A 20,969-nucleotide genomic window follows, 5' to 3' on the forward strand; every position below is an offset into this window, starting at 1 on the left:
AACCCTCAATATAGGGAGTTACGGAAGGAGAGACAGGGAAGGAGGGACAGTATCAAGAAGAACTATACAAGAACTTTACAGGGAAGTGACCTGGAGAATGAAAGGAGTTAAGTAAATAAAGGTTGGAGATAAAGAGGCACATATCAGGCAGAAGGAACTGCAGGTAGCAAGGCCTAGAGATAAATGAGAGCAAGGCACTTTTGGCTGGTGGGAAGGGGAGGGGTTGCAGAGATAAGAGAGGTATGGGATGGAGAAATGAGGCTATAGCAGCCGGCAGGGCTGTGTAATGAAGAACTTGGTATACCATGCTGAGACTTTTGGCCTTATCCTGAGCCTGTGGCCTGATTAAATTTACATTTCTGAACGCTCTCTTTGGTTGCAGCATGCAGAGACCATAAGAAATGTTCCAGAAATAGTGTTTTTATTTTAAATGCATACGTTCTTTAAGCAGGTAAAATCTATTAATTACGCATCAAAAAGTACTAATTCTTTTTAAAAAGTTCCTTACTCTATTTATTCATTTATTTAGTAGAATTTTTTGAGCACCTATTTTTTTTGCCAGGCACTGTGTAAGCTCTAGCTCACGTTATCCTCTGTGGTAGGTATTATCTCCATCTTACAGATAAACTGAGGCTTGAATATATTGTCACCTGGGTTTACAACTAGAAAGTGTTAAGGCCTAAATTTGAATCCTGGCTTTTCCAACTCCAGAGCTACTCTTTCCCATTTGAGGGGGAGAGGGAATATGATCTCTGTAAGAAGAAATCATCTGTGAGGTACACTGTTTCAAAGGGAGAACACGATTATATTGAAGAGATAAAAACCAGTAGATATCAAAAAGTTTTCTGAAAGTCATAATTACATTGGCTCTACCCCAAGAGCTTTGGACTTTTCCTTTATTATGATAATGGAATTAAGGATACTAGCTTACTGTTTTGTTACTAGTGGGAAAATGGTTTAAGAATAATAAACATGGTATAGATATAAATGGGTATTTTTTGTTTTTAGATAAAGAGGCATACACTTCTGAGTTTTTCACGTAATAAGTACTAGGATTATTTTTATGTAGCATTTTAATAAATGATCTGTGAGAGAAAAGTGCACATTTAGGTTGTCACTGACCCTTTCTGTTCCCTTTATGATCTTTGACTTGCTCTGCTGTCTTAAGATTATGCTCCCTTCCTACCCTCTCCTACCCCCGCAAATCCCCATACTTGCTTTTGAATTAGAATACACCAGAACGGTGGGGGCCCTCTTCAGGGGAACTTAGTTATAGTAATAGCTGCCATTTATTTAATGTTTATCGTATGTTAATGTGCTAGATGCTGTGTGTATATTTTCTTATTTAATCCTCAAAATAACCTGATGAGGGAGATTTTTAGGATTAGGAAACATTTTTCAGATGAGGAAACAGGCAACATTTCATACATCACACAGCTAAAGGGAGTTGGGATTGGGTCTCGGATCAGTCCGACTCTAGTGGTGTATCTTGGCATCTCTCTTCCAGTAAGATGCCTGCACATGAGAACGTGTGTTCAATTTCAAGGAGTTCAGGCATCCTGTAGGTCCCAGAATTAGATCCCCTCGCATTTTAGTTTAGCAGAGGCCTATATATAGTGTTTGTGTGCAGAGAACGGACATCCCCGTGAATGCTTCTCCCTTTCATTATGCTGTTCTCACCCCAAAAAACACTTAAGCACAAATATTAAAAATGTCATATTAGAAACGTTAATTTATAACAGACATTGAAGAAATATAAATCTATATTCAACTAAGTATCTTAGGGATTCTTAGTCTTTTTTTTTTTTTTTCCTTTCATGGTATAAAGAGAAATCTTCAGTCTTTTGTCAGTTGTCTGTGTGCTCTAGCCTCCTCTTTTAGTTACTAAAGTTGTTCTTTAGACATTTTCAGCTTCTTTCCCATCTTTGTTTTTCCCTTTCACACAGCTTGGCAGAGCTGTAAGAGTAAAGAATACAAGCACTCTTTGTACATTTTCACACACAAGTTACATGAATCTCAGTGATTGCGTCTTTCCCATCAGAAGGGAGTAATGTTCTCAAAGCAGCGAACCTTCTCATTTCCTTCCCAATATTTGCTTGGATTTTGTGGTCATTGATTGATTTTATATTGAGCACTGAGGGAAGGAACTCCTGGCACCTTCTATAGCCTGGTGTTTTTTGTTATTTTTTTTATTATTTGATTTTTTGAATAGATAACCATTCAAATGGAACAGAATTCAAAAGGTACAAAAGGGTACTCAGCGAAAAGTCTCCTGCCCTCTCAACTTTTTGTCCCCCAGCCCCTATGTTCCCCTTCACAGAGGCAACCAGTGTTACCAGTTTCTTGTATATCCATCCAGATAGACAATCCAGAGATTGTATTAGAACATAACTTTTAAAATATACTGAAAGGGAATTTTAAAAGATATTTGGAATGGATCTATAATACTAGTAATGCTTTCTGGCATTTAGCTATTACAAGAAAATCTTATAAGGCTGTTAAAAGGGGCAGAAGTTTGAAAGACATACTTCCACATAGATAAATATGTTACACTTAAGTCTCTGCCTGTATGTTAATGCCCTTCTACCCAACAGGGACAACCAGGTTCTGAACATTAGCCAAAAGAGTATAAGAAATAAAACCCAGAAAAACTCAGTCTCCTTTTTTTTTATAATGAAAATAGATTTTAATCCAGAGTTATTTTTCCCCCAGCTTTATTGAGCTATAATTGACATATAGCATTGTGTAAATTTAAGGTATACAATGCAATGATTTGATACATGTGTACATGGCAAAATGTTTACCACAATAAGATTAGTTAGCATATTCTTTATCTCACATAATTAACATTTTGTTGTTGTTATGGTGAGAACATTAAACCTGTGCTCTCACAGCAACTTTCAAGTATACAGTACAATATTGTTAACTAGTCTCCATGCTTTACATTAGATCTCTGGACCTTATTCATCTTATAACTGAAAGTTTGTACCCTTTGACCAACATCTTATTTTCCCTGCCTCTCAGCCTCTAGAAACCACCATTCTATTCTCTGTTTCATGAGTTTGATGTTTTTAGATTCCATGTATAAGTGATACCATATTTTTCTTTCTCTGACTTATTTCACTTAGCATAATCCTCTCAGGGTCCATGCATGTTGTTGCAAATGGCAGGATTTCTTTCTTTTTATGGCTGAATACTAGATATAGTTTATAGATATAGATATCTCACATTTTCTCTATCCATTCATCTGTTGATAGACACTTAGGTTGTTTCTATGTCTTGGATTGGCTATTGTGAATATTGATGTGATGAACATGGGAGTGCAGATATCTCTTCAAGATAGTGATTTCATATCTTCAGATATATATACCCAGAAGTGGGATTGCTGGATCATATGATAGTTTTATTTATAATTTTGTGAGGAACCTCTCTACTGTTCTCTGTGGCTGTACCAATGCACATTCCCACCAACAGTGCACAAGGGTTTCCTTTCTCTCCAACCTTGCCAGCATTTGTTGTCTCTTGTCTTTTTGATAATAGTCATTCTAACAGGTGTGAAATGATATCTCATTGTGGTTTTGATTTGCATTTCCCTGGTGGTTAATGATGTTCAGCACCTTTTCATGTACTTGTTGGCCATTTGTATGTCTTTGGAAAAGTGCCTATTAAGTCCTTTGCCCAGTTTTTTACTCAGATTGCTTGCTGTTGAGTTGTATGAGTTCCTTATATATTTTGGATATTAACCTCTTGTTATTTATGGCTTGCAAATATTTTCTCGCATTCCGTACGTTACCTTTTTATTTTGTCAATTGTTTCTTTTGCTATGCAGACACTTTTTAGTTTGTTATAGTCCCACTTGTTGATTTTTGTTTTTGTTGCTTGTGCTTTTGGTGTCATATCCAAAAATACTTGCCGAGACTGATGTCAAGTAGCTTTTTCCCAGTGTTTTCTTCTAGGAGTTTTACAGTTTAAAGTCTTTAAGTCCTTAATCCATTTTGAGTTAATTTTTTGAGTGGTATTAGATAGGGGGTCCAGTTTCATTCTTTTGCATGTAGGTATCTAGTTTTCCCTGTACCATTTATTGAAGAGACTGTCCTTTCCCTCACTGAGTATTCTTGGCTTTCTTATCAGTCCTTTTTTTTTTTTTGGCCAAACTATGATACACCTTTACCTAAAATATTGATTGCAGTTCTTACTGCTCTTCAGAAATGTAGTTACGTTAGACATGTTCTGAGAAAAGGCAGCTAAAGCTGATCAAAGAAATGAGTACTGTGGCAGACTAAAATGATTAGGATTGTCTAGTATGTCAGAAAGGATATTGCTAAGACGCTTATAAACGTACTGTGACCCCTAATGACCCTCACCTTCAGGTATTCATACCATTATGCAACCCCCTCCCCTTAAGTGTGAGTGCGACGTAAGACTTGTTTCTAACTAATACAATATGGTAAAGATGATGGGATATCACTCCCATGGTTTCATTATATTATATAAGACTCCATCTTCATAGTAGACTTACACTAGAGACTTTTTACCTTGCCAGCTGTGAAGAAGTAAGCTACTATGTGGTGAGATGGCCTGTTGAGTGGACTGCATGGCAAGTACTGCAAGCAGCCTCTTGGAGCTGAGTGTGAACCCCGCAGCTAATAGCCAGCAAGAAGCTGGGCCTTTAGTTATATGGCTGCAGGGAAATGATTTCTGCCAGCAACCCAAATGAGCTTGGAAGCAAATTCTTCCCCAGTTGAGCCTTCAGATGAGAATGTAAACCCAGTTGGCACCTTGACTGCAGCCTTAAGAAACCCTGACTAAGGACCCAGGTGACCCGTGCCCAGACTCCTGACCCACAGAAAATATGGGATGATATGTTTGTTGTTTTAACCCACTAAGTTTGTGATAATTTGTTACATAGCAATGGAAAACAAATACATTATTTAATCTTCTGATTTTCATAGGTTAGAATGGTTTAATATCAACAATTCCATGTGATTTAACTTAATTAGGGGAAATCAGTAATTTAAATCTAATTTATCACAGAGCCTTCAAGGTGATAACCAGCCACGCCTCTATAAAAGACTCAGTTCAGGAAAGATGGTGCTATCGGCCACAGTCCCAGCTGCTGCAATTGGCTGGAGGCTATAATTGATATTCTCATTGTAACTATATCACTCAGAGTTCAGTCAGGGAAGCTGAGCAACTCTGACTTTCGGGGTAGGGGGATTATTATAGGAATTGGGCCTTACACAGTTGTGGGAGAAGCTGGGGAAGTGAAGGTCTGAAAGGGAGAGGAGTTAGACCCAAAGGAGTTAACAACCAGTCAACCTGGGAAGCCAAGGACATCGAGCCACTAAGGTGGAGCTGCAAAGGGGGAAGCACGCCCGATAGTGGCTCCGTGGATCTGCAGCCAATCATCTGGTGGTTGCCTGGGGCTGGTGTTGTCACCAGGGCTGCAGTTGGGAGGGAGAGCTGGATGCAGAGCTGCAGAGCAAGGACAAGCTAGAATCCACGGGCACCTCTGTGTCTGCCTGTCACCACATCTAGCTACAGTGACTTTTTTTGTTGTTTGTTTTTGGGATTTTTGGTGGTTTTTTTCTGTTTTTTTGGGGGGGGGGCTGCGTTGGGTCTTTGTTGCTGCGCGCGGGCTTTCTCTAGTTGCAGCAAGCAGGGGCTACTCTTCGTTGTGGTGCATGGGCTTCTCATTGCAGTGGCTTCTCATTGCAGAGCACCAACTGTAGGCACACGGGCTTCAGTAGTTGCGGCACGTGGGCTCAGTAGTTGTCACACACGGGCTTAGTTGCTCCACGGCATGTGGGCTCTTCCCAGACCAGGGATTGAACCCATGTCCCCTGCATTGGCAGGCGGATTCTTAACCACTGCGCTACCAGGGAAGTCCCTACAGTGACTTTTAGAGAGTAATGGCTGCTGCTGCTTCCTTTCAAATCACACATTTCTGTTTTGGCCAACTTTAGCTTAGAAACAGACAGGGATGGAGATCGTGGAAAAGAGTTTTCGCTTAAGCAAGTTTAAACAGTACAGGTCAGCACAGTCTCCCTCTTCCATCACCCAACCTAGATTTTCTTCATGCTTTGCCAGCATTTCATCAGGTCTAGATAGCCTGCCAGGTGAGATGACCCAGACCTTCATCCCAGGAGTATCTGCAGTTGCCCAGCCTCCATTATCACTGAGCAAGGAAGCACCAAAAGGTACTGCAGTTGAGTCCCTCGGATTCTGGACGAACACCTTCCTGCTCCTTTTGCACTGCCCCAGACCTAGCCCCCTGGCACAGCACTCTCAGTATCCACTCTCACAGTATTTATATCCAGGTCTTGTAATTCCTTGGGTGGGTGTGCTTTCTTCCCAGAACGGGAACTGTACTTTCTCTCTCAGAATGTGATTATGCTTGAACAGATCCTCATTATTGGTTTGGAGCTAGTGAGAGGAGGCAGGGGCAGATGTTGAAGAAGACAAACCCTGTCTTTTCAGGCACCTCCAGGGTCTTCTGGCAAGAGAACGCTACTGTCCTCTAGCAAGGAGTTGGGAGGCGCTGCTCCTCCCAGCGTGGAAAGTTCAAGTGAATCTTGGGGTTTAGCATTCCTAGCTCATCCACCCAAATATCCCCCTTGCAGGTTTCTGTGTCCACCTGTTCCTATCAAGACCCAGATTTTGTCAGAGGTTTGCCAAGACTTTGCTCAAGTCTTCTTTGTAGTTCTGATATCCTTAAAATTAAATCTTGAGCCTGAGTTTTGGCAGTCTTTTCTGCAGCTGCAGGAAATAAGGGTCTCTTTGAACACTGATCTAGAAGTTTCCTGATTTTGACAAAATTCTTAGACTTTGAGGGGTGACTGTCATTTTCTTTTTTTCATGACTTTTCATCCAGCCACATCAGGTCCTTCGAATTACTAATGTTTCCATTCAAGTTCAACCACTATTGCCGAACTAATACTTCACTTAGTGAATCTCAGTATTGTCATGCTGCTACAGGCAGGGGTTATCACCACCCCACTTGTCATTAGGAATGGGGTCCTCTTCGCCATCTTACCAGCGAGTGATTTAGTTCCAGAATCTCACTCAAGAATCTTTATTTCCTAGGGCCACTTATCTTACTATCATAGTGTGGGTGTCTCCTCTCATTCCCCCATAACCTGTGCTGAAACAGCCTAAAACAAAGGCTTGCTTGCAGGTAGTTTATTTGGTAAGGCATCCCATGAACAAGAATGAGAATTAGAGGGATTGCAACGGGGGAGGAAGGAAAGCAGCGTAAGAGTGGGCCATTGTGTTGGTTACCACTGGAGGCTACTGGGCTTCAAGCCTGCTTCAAGCCAGGATCCTTGAGGAGTTTTGTAGAATCTTCTTCAGAATGGTCCTCCTGAAGGATAGCAGAGAGGAACCTTTATCCAGCCAGCTCTCAGATGTTGCAGAGTCCAAGGACTAGCAATGAAAAACACTAAGGCATAGATTGACTTGTCCTCTAACCCCCATGTCTCATGCTTATTCTCTGCCTCGGATCTGGAATTCTGGTTGCCTTTTTAAAATAGACGTGCAGGGATGATGTGTTGATAGTGGTGTTTTAGAAAGCAAACCTTTCGGCTGCGTGATCATTATAGATTAGAATACTGAAGGGACAGAGATAGTGGGAAGCTTTTCTATCATTAATGTGTGAGGTACTGAGGATTTGAACCAAGGTGGTGTTAATGGGAATGGAAAACAAAGCTAATCAAAGAGCATTTTGAAGGAAGAATCAGTAAGAAACATTAACTAGTTTATTTTGTGTGTGTGTATGTGAGAAAGAGAGAGAAAGATAGTTGGCACAGCTGATTTAAGATTTCTTGCCTAGAAAAAGGATAGTGTTCATGGACGCACTGGCTCCCCAGTATTATTTAACATAATCCTCAGAACTCTGATGGAATTATTTCATCCTGGATGTGAGGAAATGAGACTAACAGAGGGTGGTGTGCTTTGATCCAGTACAGGCTGATAGGTGAGAGCCAAGAGTTAGTGATATAATTACCTGAATTCAAAGCCTTATATGCTCTTCCTGCTACTTTATGCTGCCCTCATTTCCCTCTTGTTTCATAATTCCTTTCCTTAGGATTTGAATCAGTCATGTAGAGGTTAGTAGGAAAGAACTGAAACAACTTTTCTCTCAAGCCTATTTGCACTTGAAGTCTTCATTCTAACTCTGGTGCCACTGAAGAGTCACTATGCATGCTCTAAGGCCAGCCTTCCTCTAACCTTATTATGTTGTTTTATGTTGCATGGCAAGCCGTAATCTCCATAATTCCTTTTCTTTCTTCCCCCTTGTCTATTTCTTTCTTCCTCTTACCACCTCAAACCCAATATGAAACTCTAAATTTGGAAGCAGCTTATACATTTCCTGTTGGATATGAACCAATGAAAAGGTCTCCCACTGATATTGGTGAAACATGTATGAGGGTATATACCTAGGAATAACGAAGAGTATGAGAGTGGCAGTAAAGACAGATGCTGACAGTGTATTATTCAGGAAATCTGTCAACGTTGAAGTGCATTTTAGTTATCAGAGGAGCACGAAGAGGAGAAAAACAAAAATGTTCATAATAAAAACAGAAAGTCGTCCTATTTAACATGCAGCAGTAACAATCATTTGTATTACTAAATGTCAAATTAATTTGTTTCACTTTGTATTTCTGCCTTGATCATTCATGTTATATAGCTCAAATTTTTGGAGAGAGGCATTTTTGCCACCTTAAGTTAAAGATTAGAAAGAAGATATTCTGGTGAAAGAGAATAGAAGAAAGGATATAAAAAGTTGGAGATGGATCTGTAAAATGGGGTTATCACACAAGCAAAAAGAATTGTAAATTGCAAAAAGACAGACTTCATACTGTCTGCCAGCCTCACAACAGCATTGTTGGAAATCTGCTACCTGAGCAAAATACATGGGCATCTTTGAGCCATTACATGGCTAGGCTACAGATGAGTTTTTCTGTTACAAGGAAATCATTAAAAGCTTTGATTCATCCAAAAAGGTGTATGGTTTATTAGTCATTGCTGTGTAACAACCACCAGAGAATCTCAGTGGCATTTAATAAAAAACATGTATTTCTCACAAATTTCCAGGTCAGTTGACATCCCAAATTTAAATTTGCAGCACTGGAGTCACTCTGATTGCCACCATGGTTGAGTAGGGCCAGTGGCTGTGTTCCCACTGCTGCTCATTTTCCTCCTGGGACCAACAAACTAGCCACAGTATGTGCTTCCCATGGCAGTGGCAGAAGGTGAGAGGGCAAGTCTAGTTCCCAAAAGTACTTTTGAAGCCTTTTGTCACATCACATTCACTAACATTTAATTGGCCAAAGCAGATCTCATGGCCAATTCCAAAGTCTTGGGGCAGCGAAATACACTATGCCCGTGGAGGTGGTGGGGTAGGGGGATCAGAAGGCTGGGAGTAGTGAATATGTCTAAACAGTAATCTAGCACATGTGGATACTAGTCTAATAAGCTCTAAAGTTCTAGTTTAAAAAGATAAAGTAGTCATTCTGACTGTGTCATTTAGTTGTCTTTAAAGAAATGTATGTACTGTTTAGTCTGTAGTTAGGAAATGGAGTCAGTAAGCTCTATAGGGAAAAAAGAGAGCGCGTGCCCTCTCTTATGTTTGTTTTTAATTAATTATTTACCAGGTGTCAGGTAGATAGATAGAATCAGAGATAAGATGGGGCCACTACTGGAACTTCCCTGGTGGTGCAGTGGTTAAGAATCCGCCTGCCAATGCAGGGGGCACGGGTTTGAGCCCTGGTCCGGGAAGATCCCACATGCCACGGAACAACTAAGCCCCGTGCGCCACAACTACCGAGCCTGTGTGCCACAATTACCGAAGGCTGCACACCTAGAGCCCGTGCTCTGCAGCAAGAGAAACCACCACAATGAGAAACCCACGCACCTCAATGAAGAATAGCCCCCTCTCGCTGCAACTAGAGAAAGCCCGCACACAGCAATGAAGACCCAACGCAGCCAAAAATAAATAAATAAATTTATTAAAAAAAAATAAAAAGATGGGGCCACTACCCCAAAGGAGCGCTCAGTCTGATAGAGGATTCAGACAAATATATCAGAAAGATAAACTATTATGAGAGTTTAATGCTATTACAGAGAGAAACACAGGGCACCATGGAAACTTTTAGGTAAGAGGAACACCTGACTTTTGACTTAGGCTTTGGGGAGCAGGTTCAAGATAGGCTTTTGAAAGAGGCAATATCTAAGCTGAGTCTAAAAGATGTGGAGGAGTTACGAAGGAAAATTAAGAGCATTTCAGAAAAATGGAGCAACATATGTAAAGGCCTAGAGGTGAGAGAGTTCGGTGGAATTCTAGGAAATTGTAAGTAATGCAGTATGACTCGAGTGCAGGATATGAGCCGAGTAGGGGCTGGAGAAGTTGGCAGAGGCCAGATCACCCAAAAAACTGCAGTTTGGATTTTATCTTGAAGTCAGGCTACTGAATAATTTGTTACATATATAACAAAGTTGTGTGTGTTTGTGTGTGTGTGTGTGTGTATGTGTGTGTGTATATATATGTGTGTGTGTATATATATGGGGAGGGAAGTGCTAGAGGAGGGAGGAGGAAGGGCTAGATTTCCCAGAGGAAACGAAGTGACTTTTGGATTAAAGATGTCTGCAGAATATCCGTGTGAACTCTGGGAAGTTAAGGAATGAGTCTGGGAAGTTTAAGAAATGAGTCTGGATGTCAGGAGAGAGCTCTAGGTTGGACCTTGAAAGACATAAGGATACAATGGGAGTTAAGGCCATGGGGACAGGTGACATTACCCAGGAAATTGTGCAGTAGAAAGAGCTTTGTAATTACAGCACTTGGCAAGTAGGTACTCCAGAATGTTCGAATGAAGGAAGAATATCATCAAGGATACGGTCTCATTTAAATCTCATATCATAACCCTGAGTTAGGAATATAATCCCAGTTTTACAGATGAAAACATTTCAGGCTCAGGGAGGGTAAGTGATTTGCCCAAAGTGACTTTTCTGCTAAATGGTCAAGCTGGGATTTCAAGTCAGTTTGATTTCAAAGTCCATTTTTCCTGTCATGTCTAGCTTCTTTGTAAACCTCAGAAGTTTAAATATATGATGTTATCTTTAATTCCCTTTCTTCCCTCTGCCAATATCCTGGTTTTAGTAGGATTGTGACACATTCTTTTAAAAACCACATTTTCTCTAATTTGCCTGGCTTTGTCCCCAAACATGTCTACCGGGTTGCCTGTCCTGTCATGTTGACTCATACTACTTGACTCCACTTCAATGCCCGCTTTAAAACAGCGGACTGACGGGAGTTCTCCACTGGCTGCTGGGCGAGGCCCGTCCTCAGCTTGGCATTCAAGGCTTACAGTAAAATCTTGAGAACTGTTCAGAACTTTTCCATATTTCCCACTTCTCATCAGCACATATTCATGCCTTTGGTGGTGTTTACATGCAGATTTCATTTATAAGGATCTCATTTTAATGTTTAGATTAAAGAAATTAATCTTTAATCTTTAGATTTAATTACTCTTATGCTTACTCTGTTATTTCTAAAAATGATTTTATCTTTGTGGCAGAAAAAGCTTGGATGTCTTCCTACCTTAGTTCCATACCCAGTGTAAGGGTTCTTGGTACGCTACTCCTAATGCGACAAGCTAGCCTCTGCTCCTGCCTTTTTCTAGAGGGATCCTTTTGTTGAGGGGAGGTAAGGAGAGCAGTTCTAACTGTTAGAAATTTCTTAATAATGAGTCAAAATCTCTCTTCTTTTACCATCAAGTGTTTCCCAGGACTTGCCCTTGCAACCACAGAGAATGGGTCATTTCTTTTCTGCCTCATGAGGTTCCATCAAACATTGAAAGATAGCTCTTATGTCTCTCCTCAGGTTTCTCTTACATAAATCAATAATAATCTTGTTTGTTCAGAGCTTTTCTTCAGTAACAGGTCTCAAACTCTCCACTGTACTTACACCCTCCTCTGAGAATTTTGGAGTTTTGTCATTGCCCGTCTAAACACAGGGCTCACAACAGAGCACAGCACCCCACAGGAGAGCAGTGCAACATTATTCCTTTGATTATGACTCTATGCTTGTATCTTAAAAGCCTGAGATTGCTTTAGTTTTATAGCAGCCATGTCACATTTTGCATTTGCTCAGTTAACATACCCAGATATTATCTTTAAATAAGCGGTTATAGTTAAGCTAGCTCGCCCCTGTCTTTTACTGTGCTGTTGCTTTTCTTTAATCTAAATATAGAACTTTCTGATTTTTTTAGTTAGATTTCATCTTCATTTCGATCCATCTTTTTAGCTAATTATGATCATTTTATCCAGTGTATTTTTAACTGCGTTTCCCAGCTTTAGGTCATCTCAAGACTTTGAAGCATACTTTCCACAACTTAATTCAAATTCCTTTTTTTTTTTTACATCTTTATTGGAGTATAATTGCTTTACAATGGTGTGTTAGTTTCTGCTTTATAACAAAGTGAATCAGTTATACATATACGTATGTTCCCATATCTCTTCCCTCTTGCGTCTCCCTCCCTCCTACCCTCCCTATCCCACCCCTCTAGGTGGTCACAAAGCACCGAGCTGATCTCCCTGTGCTATGCGGCTGCTTCCCACTAGCTATCTAGTTTACGTTTGGTAGTGTATATATGTCCATGCCACTCTCTCACTTTGTCACAGCTTACCCTTCCCCCTCCCAATATCCTCAAGTCCATTCTCTAGTAGGTCTGTGTCTTTATTCCCGTCTTACCCCTAGGTTCTTCATGACATTTTTTTTTTCTTAGATTCCATATATATGTGTCAGAAAGAGAAAGTCAAATTCTTGATTAACATCGGAAAGACAGAGACTCTCCGCTCCATCCCGGGAGTTAATCAGTGTTACTTGCAAATGGTTCTGTTAGCCACTGTTCTGTCATCCCTCCACATCTTTCTGTCTTATCTTCAAAGATCTCATTTGTACATTCAGCAAATTTTTATTTAATGCCTACCATGTGGTAGAAGGTGCTAGAGATACAGTGAAGACAGCGGTCCCCGTCTTCTGTAGCTAACAGTCTAGAGACATCATGAAGTGTTTTGTTAAATGCTTTGCAGAAATCAGGTTATACAGTTCTCTATGATATTCTGCTTATCTGGTACCATATCAGAAAAGGGGAGGAAGCATTACTTTTTACAGACTCGCTATTGGTTCCTAATGATCTTATATCACCTGAAAATGGGAGTTGTTATCTTTCTCTTTTCACTTTTCATAGGTTCACAAGAACTTTGAGCTTTGGAAGTCTCCAGAGTTCACTGCTGCCCTTTCTGTCTTTTACTACTCTATCTTTTAAACCTCTGAGCTCATTAGAGAGCAGCCTGTTTAGCCACATTTTTGTTGTTGTTGGTGGTGGTGGTGTTTAAACAACCCCCCCCATTATTGGGGTTCTTTTTTTATTTTATAGTAAACTTAGTTGTGAAGAATTTCTGTCCAACTTTAGCCATTTTCCCTTACACAGTCTTTGTCACTGTAATTTTACTTACATTTTATCTTTGTATTTTGAAATTATCTTTCCTAAGGAAAATAGATGACTATCCTCAGATTTTCTTCTTCTCTTCTTTGAGCTTTTAAGGTGCCATAGTCTCTTTCTCCAGGATCCTGGTCCTTTTCACTTAAACCACATATTTCTTTTTAGTTCACCAGATGAACAAAAAACTGCAGTATTTTATCTGTATTCTGAGGGATTAAACTATCGACGATGCGAAGTGTTGGTTTTTTATTAGAATAATACAAAAAACAGATGTCCTCATAGTTCCTAGAAGATAGCCCACCTGTCTTACCCCTAAGGGTGGATTCTCTTATCAGTCAGGTGTCATCCAAGCCTTCCTCTTGCCAGTTCCCAAAACTGTACCATTTCTACCTATTCTTCTTTCTTTCCACTTTGGTCCAGTGCCCTCCACTATAAGGTCTTATACAGATTGTTGAGTTGCACATAGATGTTTATTTTCTTAAACAGTTATGAGGGTTCCTTGCCTTTTTCTATGGATCTGTCTTTATGGAACGGCAGATTCCCTATAGATGTCATAATCTATTACAGTTACCAACTGTTACCCCATCCCACCAAGTCTTGGCGATTACCATGAGATTTTATTTATCTCCTTGTTCTTTTTTACCATTGATACGTTTAAGGTTGGTGTCTAACACACTGATGTTCAATAAGTAATATTTATGATTAATCTCAAGAAGTATTTGCCTTCTCTTTTAGGCTGTGAGGATATCATTGCTGAAAGCATCTCATTAGATGCCTTAATTGCCATCCTCAAGTGGAGCTCTCATCCGTATGGCTCTAAATGGGTACACCGACAAGCTTTACATTTCCTCTGTGAGGAATTTTCCCAGGTCATGACTTCGGATGTTTTCTATGAACTCAGCAAAGACCATCTGCTTACTGCTATCCAGTCTGACTACCTACAGGTAATCATTTATACACCTCTCAAATTCGTTGTCATTCATAGGTGCACCAAGAAACCCATCTGTACTCTGTTACTCTCCCATCTAGGGAGATCAGCCCACCCAGGAATACCCTCTTCATGTTTGTGCAGCCACAACCTTCTAGCTCTCTGGCCCTTTGTGCACTCTGCCGCCATGATTCAGCATTGTGAACCGGCCCAGGTCCTAACCAACCACGCCAAAGGGGTTGTGACAGTAGGCAAAAGGCAAGGTCAGAAGCATATCCCAATGGTGATTCTCTTGGCTTCTGTTAATAATAGATTCACTGTAACAGTTTCGTTTATTTGGTGAAGTATCAGAAGATAGTTAGTTTAAGCAGCACAAAGTAAGAATAATACTCAATTTCTGACCTACTCAAATGCTTATAAAAACTCAATGTGTGTGTCCTGCTGAAGTATAATAATGTTTTCAACTACTTATTTTTAGTCAGAAGTACTTTTAAGCAAATTCTTATGCCCTTGACTTATATGTCCTTCATAATTAGGTAATTTAAACTAACAATAGATTTAAAATATTGTAAAAAAATACTTTCAGGTAGAATATGTTCAAGCTTTTTTTTTTTCTTTTTTTTTCTTTTTGCATTGGCTGTATGAATTTTATGCTAGAAACTGTACAACAGTTTTAATGTTATGAAGTCATAAACTCATTGAGCCATTTCCTGTTTCTTTGTATTTGTACCAGAAAAATTATGAAATGCTTCCATCTCAGTCAGAAATGAAGATTTAAAAAATCCATTTAGCATCTGTGTTTTTCCTTCATATATTGCTTTGATTGCAGTACAAATGTTGTCATAATTGCTTTTGATTTATTTAGTATCTGTGTTCATTAACCTTATTTCACTGTCCTGATGCAGACATTGTGGGAGTTAGGATTTGTCAGTTCTCTCAATTATTGTTTTTAGAAGCTTTGCATTTCTTCTTAGAAAGTAAAAACCTTGGACAGCAGCCTAGATTTTGCCCTCAGATTTTAAATAAAGTACAAAAGAGGGGCTTCCCTTGTGGCACAGTGCATAAGAATCTGCCTGCCAATGCAGGGGACACAGGTTCAAGCCCTAGTCTGGGAACATCCCACATGCCGCGGAACAACTGAGCCTGTGCGCCACAGCTACTGAGCCTGTACTCTAGAGCCCTCAAGCCACAACTACTGAGCCTGTGCTCTAGAGCCCACGAGCCACAACTACTGAGCCCACGCACCACAACTATGGAGCCTGCGCGCCTAGAGCCCGTGCTCCGCAACAAGAGAAACCACTGCAATGAGAAGCCCGTGCACTGAAATGAAGAGTAACCCCCACTCGCTGCAACTAGAGAAAGCCCGCACACAGCAATGAAGGCCCAACACAGCCAAAAAAAAAAAAAGTACAAAAGAATGAGGGGCACATTGCCATTTCACAGACAGTGCTTGAAGGGTCCTTCGCCATTCAGTAGCATACTTTGTGGAGATTGTAGAGTCTTCTGCCAAAACAAGTTGCCATACTTGTTTTTTTCTGCTCCTGCAGGAGATAGCGGTCACACTGTATCCTTACACTTTTACCTTCATCTGTTTATCTCCATATTGTCCCCAAAAGAATTTAAGCCAGCTGTATCGAAGGCATATAGTAAGGTAAATTTAAAACAGGGGAAGAAAACAGGAAAAGAAAAAATAACGATGGAAATAAGAATAAAAATTTAGTTAGAGCCAAGAGTGAGGTTACTGGACAAAACACATGTCATTCAGTCTTGTGTATTTGCTGCTGATACACCACAGGTTTAGCTCAGACATTGGAAACAGCCAGTGTAAAGAGTGAAGCGTGACAAGTTGCACGTTGTATTTACTTTATGACCTAGGAAGAGTCATTAATGAGATTAACCATCTATCTGATTGCACTAAAATAAATGTAAACCGTTTTTTATTATAGGCAAGTGAACAAGATATCCTTAAATATCTGATTAAATGGGGTGAGCATCAGTTAATGAAGAGAATAGCAGACAGAGGTAAGCTCAGAAAACTAGCTTGCAACTGTAAGCTTTTCCTGGAAGTTACTGAAGTGCATGCCGCACATCAGTCTTTTGACAGTTGCCACTGTTGCCTGGTGAAAACAAATTTTTACAATCAGTAGAATCCTTTAGTGGAAAGGGTATACTTTATTAGAAATAAATATACCAGAAAAGTTAATTTTGCAACTTTAAAGCGATACTCTTAATGTTATCTTTCTATGTGTTTAATAATATATGTTGACTGATTTATGAAAGTATTAGAGTGAAATTTTTCATTTAATTAAAGTGTTACAAAAGCATGTCGTTGATGAAAATGTTCTAGAATTAGATAGTGGTGATAGGTGCACAACATTCTAAATGTACTAAAAGTCCCACTAAGTTGTACACTTTAAGGTGGTTAAAATGGTGAGTTTTATGTTATGTGAATTTTACCTCAAGGAAAAAAAATATATATGACTACCCAAAGAGAGTATATTTGTTGTTTATTTGAAATTTTTGTGGAAGGTAAAGGAGAAATAATCCTTTTGAATGGCCTTCAGCTGGGGATACTGCAGAAGAGATAGAAGCATCATATGTAGCTTATGATTTTAACTAAACTTTGGAAGCTTATGATTCTATAGCAGTCTTATATTTATAGCTAGGGTTAGCCCACCCACCTGTGCTCCTTCTTTCATAGAATATTGTGTTCCTCTAGCTAGCGAACTCAAATCAAAATATTAGAAAAATTAAATGCAGGTTTTCCTTTCCTGTCATTTTCAACAGCTTTATATAAATATAATTTACATACCATAAAGTTCACCTTTTTAAAGTGTTCAAGTCAGTGTTTTTTAGTACACTTACAGAGTTGTTCTGCCCACATTTTAAAATATATTTTATAAAATCAAGCTAGGGCTTCCCTGGTGGCGCAGTGGTTGAGAGTCTGCCTGCTGATGCAGGGGACACGGGTTCGTGCCCCGGTCCGGGAAGATCCCACGTGCCGCGGAGCGGCTGGGCCCATGAGCCATGGCCGCTGAGCCTGCGCGTCCGGAGCCTGTGCTCCACAACAGGAGAGGCCACAACAGTGAGAGGCCCGCGTACCGCAAAAAAAAAAAAAATCAAGCTAAACCTGCCTTCAAATCTTTTTATAGTGTCCCTTTAATATACTACCTAAGCACTAGGGAACAAAAGCAGTCCTCCTATCTTATTTCTCCTAATTTATCTTTTGCTAAAAGCCTTTAGCAGTTTCAGATTTGAAATTTTTTAAATACAAAATCCACTACTATTAATTTGGGACATTTTTGAAATGCCATTATACAGTCTGTCCTTATTTGCAGATTCTATATTTTCACATTCACCTACTTGCTAAAATTTATTTGTGATCCCCAAATCAGTACTCATGACACTTGCATGTTCACTTGCAGAGATGTGCAAAGTGACACAAAATTTGAGTCATACGTTTCCAGCTTAAGGTAGAACAGAGTGACACTCTGCCATCTTATTTCAGCTCTCAAAGCAGTGTCCTTTTCATAATCTTTTTAGTGCTGTGTTTTTCACATCTTTATGGGTTTTTCTGGTGATCCCAGGGTCTAAAATGGCCTCCTAGTGTAATGCTTAGTACTGTTTAGTGTTCCTAAGTCCAAGAATGCTGTGATGTGCCTTATGGAGAAAATATATGTGTTGATAAGCATAGTTCAGGCATGAGTTACAGTGCTGTTGGCTGTGAGTTCATTGTTAGTGAATCAACAATATGTACTAATAAGGTGTATTTAAACAGAAACACACAGAAAACAAGGTTATGTCTTGATTGGTTAACAAAACTAATGTGACCAGACGCTCACAGGGACCTAACCCTGTGTTTCCCTAAGGAGCAGTGGTTCAGTGTTCACTAACTGTGGTGGCTTTAGAGAACAAAACCACCCCAGATAACAAGAGTTGACTGTATATAATGCTACATAATCATCATAGGCTTGTTCGCTGATGTAAGGCTGGTAATGATGAAATGTCATATTTATTTTGAGCAGATAATGAACATCCTTGATAAAATTTCCCTTAAAAAACAGTGGTTTTGGGCCTCCCTGGTGGCGCAGTGGTTGAGAGTCCGCCTGCCGATGCAGGGGATACGGGTTCGTGCCCCGGTCCGGGAAGATCCCACATGCCGCGGAGTGGCTGGGCCCGTGAGCCATGGCCGCTGAGCCTGCGCGTCCAGAGCCTGCGCGGCCGGAGCCTGTGCTTGGAAGGCTCTTTCACAGGGATGAGGAGGACGCTGCACCAACCAGGGTGCCCTTTGTTTCAGTCCCCTTCATACATAAGGTTTCTGCCCTTACGTGTTACATATTTGGGAATTTCTTGTAATATTTCATTTGAAACCAGGACACCACTACTTTGAGAAAAAATTTCTTTTGAAAAGCAGTGTCTTTTACAAGTACTGAAGCCAAAGCATAGCAAGACAAGAGAAAAAAAAACCCTGTTTCACACACGTGCAGTAATTTTACTTTGAATGACTCCAAAAATATCTTACCCTCTCAAAAAACAATATCTCTTTATCTAGCACGTGATTTAAGGGAAATACCAGTTTGCCTGTAGTGTTTGCAAAAAATCCAGCATTTATATTTGTGAATGATAAAGATCTCATTTTTTTAAGGAAGAAAAATATACAGCCTCCTGGTTTAAAGATATGATTAAAAAATCCCCAAATATGAAATTTCCTTCCCACCTCAATATCAAAAGCATATGTATACACTTCAGCTTTTCCCCTTTCACTAATACTCAATGAAGAAAACATTTTATTCTCTGCTCTGGACAGTGGTATTACACGTCCGATGTTAAAAGTTTCACTTTTATGCATTAACATTCCCATATTACGAAAATTTAGGAGGTTCATAAAATTCTTAAAGTCAAATAGAGTGTACATTAGGTTTTGCTGCTTTAAGATACCAGGTGATATAATTTTAGAATCTCGTTAAATGGCTGTTAAACATACATAGTAACCTAATGAGCGTACTGATAACCTACAGTGATCAGAAGTAACATTTGGCCTGCATTGCCCTTATTGTACTTTTTAAAAAACTGGTCACCAAAGTGAGAAACCTTAAGAAAAAGCCCTTGGTCAAACTAGATTTTAATAGATTGTCGTTTTTTCTCCTTTGGGTTAGTATATGGAAAAGAATTCTGTATTCTTTAATGCAGAACAATCGTAAAGAATGTTATTGTACTGTTGACACCATGCTTTTTTCTTTGTCTGAGAGTATCGCTATTATGAAAACTTCTTAAGACATAAAAATAATTTACTTATAACGCTTTTTAAAGCAGATATACTTAATATAAAGAGTGTTACTGAAAGTGTACCAGAGAAGAAAGCAAGCCTTTCTCTGAAAATCTGGATTTGGTTGGAGACTCCTCATTTTCTGTCTCTGTCGTAGAGCCAAACTTACTGAGTGGCACTGCTCATAGTGTGAACAAGAGAGGTGTAAAAAGACGAGACCTGGACATCGAAGAGCTTAGAGAGATCCTTTCTTCTCTCTTACCTTTTGTGCGAATTGAACATATTTTACCTATAAACAGTGAAGTCCTAAGTGATGCAGTAAGTGTCTTTTTTCATTTATCCCTTTCATGAAAAGAAAGTGTCTTTTTTTAAAATCATTGTAAATAATTTCTACTAATGGAGTATCATGAAACTAAATTCCATGAGGACAGAGACAGATGTCTGTTTTGTACTGTATCGTGTCCCCAGTGTCTGGCACATGGCACAAATAAATGTTTGGTGGATGAGAGTTGAGTGGATGTCAGTCTTACTTTTGCAAGAGGATAGTTTCTAGTGGAGTTGATCCAGCCATTTATCAGTGTAGATCAAGTAGGAAAGGGTAGAAATTACCTTTGGAGACTCTTTAAGAATAGCAGTAAATCAGAGAGCAGGAGAGAAGGAGATTAGTTCATTGTAAAAGGGATGAATCTTATAATTGTATTTCAGGTAAAAATTAATGGAGCTGACTGATTGTTACTTTCAAAAATTTTTAAGTGAATTTTTTAGACTGTAAGAATTGCTGTAATTAATGGATGGGAAAAATAAATATTCTTCACATATTGGTTTATAACTTTAATATGATGTTGTAAACATCATAATAGTTTATTATTCAACTGCACAGAAACATTATAAAAGTCATCTGGAAAAAAACTGATAAGAATTCTTTTAAGTTCTCTAAAAAGAACATAATTAAGGAGGGATAACTCTTCCATAATGTAAAGTATATTTTAAAACTCTGTTAATCTGTGGTGCTAGCATAATAGAGAAGACAAAATAGCCCAGAAAAAGATCCTGATTAATATAAGAATTAAACATATAATAAGCGAGCTATCACAAATCACTGCAGTACTATACTAACCCATCAGTGGGAGAGGGAAGAAGTGTGCTTAAAGTTAAACCCTCATTTCACTTGCACACAAAATTAATCCCTGTTAGATTGAAGAATTAAATATTACGTTGAAATATGGAAAAACTAGAAGAAAATAATTAAATATTTATGAACTCTCTGATT

At 39.3% G+C, this 20,969-nt stretch overlaps 1 protein-coding gene across 1 annotated transcript in view; it reads left to right on the forward strand.

Annotated features, from left to right (window-relative positions):
- The window catches only part of BTBD7 (BTB domain containing 7), a 50,934-nt gene that overhangs the window by 14,960 nt on the left and 15,005 nt on the right, over window positions 1-20,969 (forward strand). The window contains exons 3-5 of the mRNA XM_082647729.1: window positions 14,241-14,449; window positions 16,380-16,455; window positions 19,857-20,017. Of these exons, the coding sequence (XP_082503855.1) occupies window positions 14,241-14,449; window positions 16,380-16,455; window positions 19,857-20,017 (446 nt within the window). The remainder of the gene's footprint in view (window positions 1-14,240; window positions 14,450-16,379; window positions 16,456-19,856; window positions 20,018-20,969) is intronic.

Source organism: Grampus griseus, assembly GCF_964374135.1.
Source record: "Grampus griseus genome assembly, chromosome: 2".
Classification (NCBI taxonomy): Eukaryota; Metazoa; Chordata; class Mammalia; order Artiodactyla; family Delphinidae; genus Grampus; species Grampus griseus.